The sequence below is a fragment of the Limulus polyphemus genome, unplaced genomic scaffold (genome assembly GCF_000517525.1).
Source record: "Limulus polyphemus unplaced genomic scaffold, Limulus_polyphemus-2.1.2 Scaffold926, whole genome shotgun sequence".
NCBI classification, from domain to species: Eukaryota; Metazoa; Arthropoda; class Merostomata; order Xiphosura; family Limulidae; genus Limulus; species Limulus polyphemus.
The window spans coordinates 374294-385053 of record NW_013666536.1 but is presented as its reverse complement, the minus strand read 5'-3'; the positions used below and the strand labels follow the sequence as shown (position 1 = coordinate 385053).

Below are 10760 nucleotides of genomic sequence, written 5' to 3'. Positions count from 1 at the left end.
ATCTTAATAGGTAGCTTGCTCTGATCGGAATTAATATTAATCCTGACCTTTCTCGTATTTCAGTTTAAAAATATATAAACATGAGATTGAAACAAGAAAAAACAACATTATCAACAGAAATTTATTAAAATATGTCAAGCATTAGATTAGAGTATTGGAAGTTCAATCCTATATATCAAACATAAAATCTAAATTTTGAATATATTTTTCTGTTTTTCCATTCTTCGTTTAGAATAACGAGTGAGTGGGTTGAATTTCCAAATTCAACCCACTCACTCGTTATTCTAAACGAAGAGTTAAAAATAACGAAAAAGATATTCTGCAATACTAATTTCAAAACTTTTTTTTAGTTGCCAGGAGAACTTGATGCTGCTATGCTCCTGAAGATATTAAGAGCTTGTTGGAGACGTGAGTATAAGACTGTTTTTTTTTCTTATATTTAATATTATTATTATATTTCATTACTAGAGGGCGAGCGCGTGGCAGTTATTGATGAAAGCAACTAGCTTGCGTCTCCATTGTACACGCTGCTATTAATTTGGGCGAAAGCCATGTCTCCGATTTTTTTGGAACCATTGACATTCTTACCTCCACTTGAGAACTAGAAATCATCGTGTTTACAGATGTATACTTTTGTGTTCCGAGGTGAAGATTGGTAACTCTGAAGATGAGGTCTATAAACACGTTCCTATACGATTCTGATTGGCGATTTTAACTTAAAACCCTAGGAAACTGAAATACGATTCTGACCACGGACGTACATCATATCATAATGTACTGCTGCTTTCAAATTTATTTTATTCTTTCTATCATCATTTATATCCGAGCTTTCAGCCTAGAATAAAGTGAAAAAGATACAAAGCAGGCGTTTTTAGGCGTTACACGTGAATAGGTCAATGCGTATTTTATTTAACATGACACTATAGTTACTGTACTGACTTGCAACCTCAAAAATTTACATGTTCAAAACATTAAGGGATTTCATGGTAAATCTTGGCATGTTCTCAAGCTTGCATCAATTTTCAATGGAAAATCTTGACACGTTCTCAAGCTTGAATCAATTTTTCATAGAATATCTTGATACGTTCTTTAAACAGTAAATGAGGTTTTTGTGGTATATTTTGCCACATTCTTAGGCTGTGTATCAAGCTTTCCCTTTGTGTCTTGAGTAGTTAGGGCAGGGACCGTGCGCCTTGCCGCCAGATGACGCCACATGTGTGTCGCCATCGGAGAGAGAGAGAGAAGGAGAGTAAATGATGTCACCAAAGATGATGGCGTCATAGTTCCACAAAATCTCACCAGAGGGCGCATTGCTAGGCAGTCGTGATGGATGATTATGTAATAGTTCTACGAAGAGTAACCTGAGAATGTGTTACTAGGCCGCCATGACGTCAGAGAGGAAGTCGTGATAGTTCCACAAAATGTCACTAGAAGGGGCGTTGCTAGGGGCGATTTGTTAGGCCACTTTGACAGGCTGCTATGACATCAGAGACGATGATGCTCACGTCATGTTTCATGATAGTAATTAATAAAATTGGTTTAATTCATTAAACCAATAATTAATTAAATAATAATTCATTAGGTAATTACATTTCCTGACATTTTATATGTAAATCGTCCTGAAAAGGGACGCTTAAACACTAAACGGTATGCAGCATATAGACGTTCTTTTTATTTCTATCTGTGATTCATTAACAACATGGAGACATTTCACTCTGACTCATTGTGACATGTTCCCAATCAGTCTACCTAACTTCAAAACATATGAGCTGTACACGTTCTATACACATGTAAAGTATGTTTCACTAACTTTAATTTTAACATATAGTTAATAACCTCTGAAGTGAATCGTTTTGTTACATAATAAATGTGGTTAATCACTATTATCGAATAACAACACATACCATTTTTCTATAAACCTTTTGAGGACTGAACATTCATGGACACATGTCGACAACGATAATAAGCATATTATATACAATATTGTCCACTCTCTCTCTCTCTCTCACACACACACACACATAGACCAATGCGGTCCTCGAAGTATTTTTTGTTGTAAGTTTACGTTCGACAGTTTATGTTGAGATTATGTGGAAGCATTCCTAATGAATCAAAATATTCTCCTTTCTCATTTCTACCAATGTAAATACAGGCCTAGTGGCTACCAGATATATGAATTGTATCCAGATTGACGAATTATAATTGTTTTTCTGCATGATCAGGTAGATGATTATAGGCAAAACACACCTCCAAACTTCTTTCGCATACAGATATCTTATGAAAGTATCGAATACATTTCTAAAGTGTTCATAGCTTCTTTCAGACAATGTTATGTAGGACACCTGCTTCTTTGCTTTCAAAAGTCAACGAGACAACCATTATAATTTATTCTGTGTGGATACTGATGTCAAACTAGCTAAACTGACTGTTAGGAAATTCAAGTATCCTCACGTGATCCCACTCATACAGACAGTGTTTCTATAAATGAAGGATGAAGACCTCATTGTCTCAACACGTCATCAATAGTAAGATTACACCATTTATGTATATAACTTTTAAATTATTTATTTAGTGCGGTTCTTCTTAATTTAGTAATACTAATGAGAAATATAGTCGACAGGAGAATAAATGGAACGCCATTATTTACGCTTTCAATTAAACAATAAAATGTGTATCATAACTTGGTTTAGCTAAGACTGTGTTGAAACCGGAGTTGTTCTGTTTTCACCCCTGTTCTCTTTGTGTGTCAGCAAGATTTCTCAAAAACGGCCGGATGGATTCTGACGAAAGTTGGTATACATTTGGACTATGACCCAACTTAGAAGTAATTAGTTTTTGGATGTCAAGGTCAGAGGTCGGGATCACAGCAATGTCACGAAAATAAATAAAATCCCTATCTGTTAACATAGAGACAGATTTTTCACACTATTTTTGCTCTATAACTCATTCATATGGTGGACATATGTAGAATATTATTCCTCATTGTCCTGCTAAAAATGATTCGTGTCCGTTGATAACGACGGACATACGGACACATTTTCGTATTTTTTGAGAGCCGAATATGATCAACGCTGCGTGGTGGAGGTATGCGCTCTACTGTGTCTCTCTAGTTTTAGATTTAATTTGCAAGAGTAAGAAATGATAGCTAGTGTACATTAGTAGGTAAATTAAGCTGAATAAGCGTAAGTTGACTGAACTTTGTGAGATATTATTTATTGGCATAACGACTAAGAATATTTTAACCTCGAAAGAACCCATGTGATGAATCAACGCATTGTAATCATTATACGTTGTATTTTAACCTCGAGAGAACCCATGTGATGAATCAACGCATTGTAATGATTACACGTTGTATTTTAACCTCGAGAGAACCCATGTGATAAATCAACGCATTGTAATGATTACACGTTGTATTTTAACCTCGAGAGAACCCATGTGATAAATCAACGCATTGTAATCATTATACTCATGACTAGTAGAAGTACACGCATCATATTCTTCAGTTCCTCACTATTGTTAGTTACTCATTATTAGTAGGAGTTACACGCATCATATTCTTCAGTTCCTCACTATTGTTAGTTACTCATGACTAGTAGGAGTTACACGCATCATATTCTTCAGTTCCTCACTATTGTTAGTTACTCATGATTAGTAGGAGTTACACGCATCATATTCTTCAGTTTCTCACTATTGTTAGTTACTCATGACTAGTAGAAGTTACACGCATCATATTCTTCAGTTCCTCACTATTGTTAGTTACTCATGACTAGTAGGAGTTACACGCATCATATTCTTCAGTTCCTCACTATTGTTAGTTACTCATGACTAGTAGGAGTTACACGCATCATATTCATCAGCTCCAAACTATTGTTAATTACTCATAAAATATTCTAAAGTTTGATAATTTACCTAAGAGTAACTTATATATAGTGTGAATTATATTTCTCACCAATGAAGTATATAAAATAACAATGACTCAAAGCTAAACAATATAAGACTCATTTTCAAGTGTTCAAATATCATGTTTTAAATACTAACAGGAAACCATCTAATGGAATGTATTCAATTTTGTCAGGCAGTAATGTTTCATCATACTTTTCTGTTTATTTACACAACTTAAAAATTATATTGAATATTAGTTAGGCCTTGATTACCATCTACACAGTTATACCATTGAGATGTTGCTGGTTAACAGTTTGTTGTTCATGAATAGCTTTTACTATTATTCCCATGAATAAACATAATTAACTTGAAGTTGCACATGATCTACAAGAGTTATTCTAAGCACTGGGAGAGAGAGTATAATTTATTTAGCTATTGAAGAGCTACTCACGACATTAATGGTTATTCACAAAGTACTGTAAAGCATTATTTTCACCATAAAACATCGCATAAGAGATGCAGGATATGTTTATCACTAAGTAAAATATAAAACCCAACTTGTGAGATTCACCCTAAGATTTTGCCAATCATTAAAGCTAAACAATATCCTACTTTCCTGTTATATTTTTAAATTTCTTCACTCTTGACTTCCTATGCACTAAGGTCTCAAATCGTTTGACTGTACATTCTAAACATTCTAAACTGTAACTTCACTGAAGCAAGAAGTTGAAATATCTATAACCTTGAACACAGCAAGGCTGTTTGAATCACTATGCTAATGTATGTATATAATAAAGAAGCCAAGGATTCGTCAATAATTTCATGAAACATAATCACTATTTGTACTGTCTATTAGCATAACATTTGAACTAGGATCAAACCATTGATGATTCATAGTGATGTTTTACTTGTTATAAACCGGTTTTTAACGTTCCATCCAGAAAGGTGTTTTATGAGACTGCATTGTGAAATAGAGAATAGTCGACATGCGTGTTAGAATAAAAGGAGGTCAAATCTTCAAATGTAATTGGCGTGAGGTAATAACCGCGTTTCCCTCATAACAATTTTTTTCCATAATTATTTTACTCAATACAGATATTACGTCACAAGTCAAATGTCAGGTCAAGCGGGTGAGAAGTTCGAGATCAAAAGACGAAACAACTGGATGTACCATCAGAGGTCAACGGCCCCTATTCTCCCACCAATACTACTTATATTAGCAATATTGTAAGAGTAGAGGGATAAATAACATACTGTTCAAAATCTCTATTCATGTCTATTCATCATCAACAGGGAAGACATTAGAATGACGTTAGAATAATCAATGTTTCTTTATTTTTATTTATTCCAGCTTTGCACATCCTCGCAGAGAAACCTTCACTGGACCTATGTCGTCACCTGGTCATGCTCAGAGATGTATCCATTTTTGACTATCTGGTTAAAATTAAACATTGTACCTGTTTAAATACATATATATATACAAGTTTGCCTTTTATTGGAACTTTAAAATATAATACGATCTAACATAATTTCATTGTATCATTGCAGCCTTCAGTTCTGAATTTATAAACTTACATCTTTTGTGTGTATTGATTTAAGCTTTGTTAAAATTCCAAAATGTACCATTAGATATCACGTATGCAGTGTAAATGAAAGTGATTTATAGCGAGTATAAAATAAAACTAGAGAGTATTTTTTCAAATTTTAATCTGTAATTCAGATAACATATTTTAAAGATTATTATTGAACGAGTATAATACATTTCAGCGGTAGATGAATAGGTAAATAAACAGATATACCTTAACAAGGATCAGCCACATATAAGTGGGAAAATTGCCTTTAAAGAAATTCCGGGTTTACTGTACACACTTCAGTTCTGGAGGGTAAGTTACCATGTTTATTTAACAATTATGATTTTATTTATTTTTTTAGTTTTCTCGTCGAGCACTGAATTATTCAGTACAATTTTTACAATGGTGGCGGAACTGATATTTCAGTATACATCAAACCACTTATATAATATTATCTCTTATTAGCAGTTATCAAGAACTTCTGATGAAAGCAAGCTAGCAACATAGATCAAACAGATTAGTAAATAGTAAAGATAATTCTACATAATAGCCTAACTAAAAATATCTAATGTCACAAGAAAACAAAGCATATAATGTTTAGAAAGCATTGATACGTCAGTTAGGTACCTTGTAATTATTGACATTTACGGTCGTACATTAAAGCTGTTTCTGATTATGCATCCGCCACCATAGATAATGAATTTCATATTTTCTTAATATATTTTAATATTGTTCTCAGCTCGTAAGGCATTGAAATACTGAAATCACGACATGCAAAGCGTAATGAACCAAAATATTAAGTTAGAAGACTAAGAAAAAACGATGTACTTAAACGAAGAAAAGTTTTAAACAAAAATCGTACATTATGCTAGTGTGTTAATGCCTTAGTTTTTATCGACTTTAATTACTAGAAATAAGTAATAAACATATAAACCAATATTACAATCTGGAAAACATAATAAAGCCCTAATCACTATCTCTTTGCTGTTACTAATAAAGTTTTTATAAAAACGCTGGTCGCTTTATTTTCTTCTCCTGCAACTTCAAAAATTATTCATTTTCGGCATAAAATTTGTTAATTGATTTGAAAAACATTTTCGTCTATAATATAACTCGAATAATTTCACCTTATTCTACATACAAGTCTATTAGGTGATTCTGTAATTCACTACTGATCTCTTCAGTTTTAATATAATATATATATAAACTTATATACGTATGTTCAAAGTACCACCAGTTATAATCATTTTATAGATTATTCTATATTTGTTTTGTGGTTTATAGTTAGCAGTATTTTCCCAACTTTAAAGCTGCTTTTCTTATAATATTAAATGTACAGGAGGAAATCAAAAGTTTACACCATTTCATATGAATCTGTAAGCCTGAATTATGTGTAGCAACATTATCTTTGTTTTGTCAATTGTAAGTATTGAACCCCGAATTTTAGCGTTATAAGCCTTCAAGCTTACCGTTGAACCATGAGAATAGATAGATAAAACACTATTGTGTACATTGCATCAACTGTATCCTAACGTCAAGATTTTTGTTTATTGACCTTAGTATTGTCATCTAAGTCAGTGATCAGAAAAATATATATTTATTTATTTATTCTTATCTGATTTGGTTTCTCGATTTAACGTTCTTGACTTATAAACCATGAATTATTATAGCTGATAGTTTACAGTCATAATCCACCGAAACGTATATATTAGTAAAGAAAGGTACAGTTTCAAGTTCCGTCATAGCTAAAGTTCCTTGTGTTTGATGATTTCAATGTAATAATTAAGTTCAGCTTAATAACACAGCCAGAGTATATAAACCTTATCTATTTTCCCTAGGCTGTCTTCTTAAAGTTTGAACAGCACCATCAAGGACGAACTAGTAGTTTTCACCTCAGACCACTGCTGTGGGAAGCTGGTAAGTTCACTTAATAAAACTTTTGTTTTTTAATACAATTATATAAAACTTTTCAGAAGTATTAAATGTTCTTGAAATATAAGGTATCATAGATGTGATACTGATTTGTAATTTTTATTGGCCCAGACGTGATCTATTAAAAGGGAGTCAGACTGCATATTGGAAGACCCAAGGTTCGCGACGCGATATGCCACTAAACACGCTTCACACTTTCAGCTCTTAATATATTATAAAGGTGATAGTCAGTACCACTGCTGTCTTCTCAGTAGTTTTAAATTAGGGATGGCTATGCTTGAGCCTAAGAGTTTCTGATGTGGCCGTTAAGCCCATGTCGCGCAAGATGACATTTACGTTTAAGATATTAATTTACTATATATAAGGTTGTTTGATTTCACGTTATATTTCCCGCCCCTGGTTTGAATCCGAGATATGTTGGATGATAGGCGAGTTCTCTACCAATGTCGCTAGTGGGCCATCCCACTAGCAATTGCTGGTAAGGCATTTTTAACTACTCAAACTACTACGTGCAATGAATTTAAAACAACAACAACAAAACACCCAAAACTCGAGCGCTTTCGAATAGTTCACTGTTGTTCTTCAGGAGTAGTTCGGGTAGTTAAATATATATATATATTTACAAATGAATAATATATATAAATACATATATATTATTCATTTGTAAAGCACTTCCATTTTACTTCCACTGTAAAGAATCACTTCTTTCAAAATAGAAATGCATACAGTCTTTGTCACACATTGTCTTTTTTATTATCTTCAAATACAATAAGCTAGAACTAAAGTTTTTTTGTTTATTATCTTCAATTTTTGTAAATATTAAGGTTCAACGTAAATAACTATACACTTTACTCCTATAAGTCTTATCTATTAAAAGTGTCACCCTTTCATTGAAAAAACAAAACAGCTTTCAGTCAAACAGTTCTAATGTTGTGTTTATATCATAATACAGGTGTCACTGTGAGCAATAAAGTTCTGGAGAGTCTGATCATCAGATTCGTTAAGAAGAGTATAGTGACGTTAGAAGACTTCCTTCTGACACTAGTCAAGCTATATCTTGCTCACGGTAAGTCCGCTGGAACATCCGGGCACTTCGAGCCCATCGTCTGCGTAGAAAGCGTGTTGCTTAAGGCAACGCAACAAACATTTAGCTCGTGATCTGTGATAATCAAATTATTTAGTCTTCTGAATTAACAAACATTGTTTGAAAGAATCCTTCTTAATAAATCAGTTCCCCCTTCTTTAAATATATGCAAATAATTCCGTCCGTAAACGTTTAACGAAAACCTGTAGAGAAAGATTAACACTTGCAAAGGTAACATTTATATTTCCAATATTTATATTGTCTTGTTTTGAAGAGTATTTCCTATACAAAAACTAGTTGGAATATTTCAAATTTTCTCTGCATTTATTTGAAAGTACAAACTCCATGTTTATTTTTTATAATAAAATATAAATAATATAACGTATTGAAGAGAAGCCACTTTTTTCTGAAACTGTTTAATAAACGTGGTTTGAAACTAACATGTTTATGGGTATGTCTGTCCCTCCCACCCATCCACCCCGGTGGCTCAGCGGTATGTTTGTGGACATAATATAACGATAAATTTCGGGTTTCAATACCCGTAATGGGCATAGCACAGATAGCCTATTAGTTAACTACGATGACAACCATGGTACAATGTCAAACTAAGCTAGAATAATTCTTTTATTCAATGCTTAACTAAAAATAATAATAATAAATTGAGAAAGTCGCCTTTTCAGTTTCATCAAGTTATATGTGTGTTTTTTATTTGTTTTTAAACGGACTTCGACTTTATGTGAATAACAGACTTAAAGTGTTTTTCTTTTAACAACAATCAAAAACAAAATCTAGAATTAGCATTGTTTAAAACGAACAAGCAAGTTACAAATATTTATTTTATTTGAGGAATAATGTAAAAATTATGATTATCGGCTTAAGAAAAATTCTAATTTGAAGTCACGAATTTAAAAAGCTGTGATAACTTTCTGTTCACCGTGAGGCGTAAATTTAAGTAGCAGTGTCAAGAAACAATCCGTTTGCCTTTAGAAGTAAAGAAGCTTAAGATAGTCGTGTATTAATTACTGTTGCTCAACAATATGTTTGTATAATGTATGATACAATAATGTAATATTAGCTGAACTGTCATCGAATATAACAGCAGATTTCTTCACGCCTTTTATCATTTCAGTGGTAAACAAAAGGGAATCCTCAATAGCAGTTGTACTTGAAATTCTTTTAGGCAGGATTAGAGTAAATTAATCTAGGAAACTTTTTTTTTCATTTTATTAGCTATATTTTTATGCGCCAGCCAGCAATACCAAGCGTGGGGCGCACGAATACCATATTTGATGTTATTACTCGTCGGAATCTGTACCAGCCTACCTTCAAATTGAGCTTCTTTTAGGCAGGATTAAAGTAAATTAATCTATGAGACCTTGGACGTGGTCAAATACAACAAACGCAAGGGTTTGACCTCCTGAATCCAAAACTGTAATTTGATAAAATTTTGTACTTGATTTAAAAAAAAAAAGCTCAGAGCCGTTCTATGACCGTTATGCCGCGGCTAAAAACGCTATTTGTTTGTTGAAAACTCAAAAAAACAAAAGAGAAACGATTTTAAATGGCTTGAAACATTATTAGACCCGAGAAAATTATTTTCTTATTTTCATCGTTGATAATAAGGGTACTTTTATTGCTATGGGCATGGCTCAGTGTTTAGCGTACCGGCCTCTATAAACAGTTCGCGTTCTGTTGCCGCAAACTTGCGTTTCGCACTTTTGGGCCGTAGGTACATTATACGAATGAAGGCCAAATTTCACTATTCAATTACAGTTGTCGGTGCGTACTTTTTACTAGCTGCTTCCCCAATAGACTATCAATTCGAAATCAATGATGGTTAGTGCAGATAACCCTAGTGGCCTGGTGGTTAGGGCTCTCAAAGCACAATTTGCGGGCCGTAGGATCGTAACCAGTCAGCCGAGGAGGGTGGTTATAGTGTGACTGTCAAGTCCAATATTCATAGGTGAAAAATAGCCCAAGAGTTGGAAATGTGTGATGTAGACTTCTCTTTAGTCTATCACTTCAAAATTAGGGACAGCTATCCCATAGAACCTTCAAGAATCTTTGCGCGAGATTCAAAAAACAAACAAACCTAATGTAGCTTTGCGCATATACTTGAAACAAACAGAGAAGCATTTTTCTATCAAAAATTCGGGGGAAATCTGTGTTTTTATTATGACCCCAAAAACCTCAAATATATATTTATCCAAAAGACGTTACTCGAGATTTTACGCTTGTGTTGATATTTATATTGTTGCGACATCGAGATCACGTGACTATTCTCACGCCCT

At 33.3% G+C, this 10760-nt stretch overlaps 1 protein-coding gene across 1 annotated transcript in view; it reads left to right on the top strand.

Annotated features, from left to right (window-relative positions):
* Nucleotides 1-350: 350 nt before the first annotated feature.
* LOC106461277 (calpain-A-like) overlaps nt 351-10760 on the top strand; it is a gene marked incomplete at its 5' end in the record, with an annotated part of 16638 nt that continues 6228 nt past the window's right edge. The window contains 5 exons of the mRNA XM_022388146.1: nt 351-408; nt 5234-5298; nt 5697-5765; nt 7292-7370; nt 8338-8451. Coding sequence (XP_022243854.1) covers nt 351-408; nt 5234-5298; nt 5697-5765; nt 7292-7370; nt 8338-8451 — 385 coding nt within the window. The remainder of the gene's footprint in view (nt 409-5233; nt 5299-5696; nt 5766-7291; nt 7371-8337; nt 8452-10760) is intronic.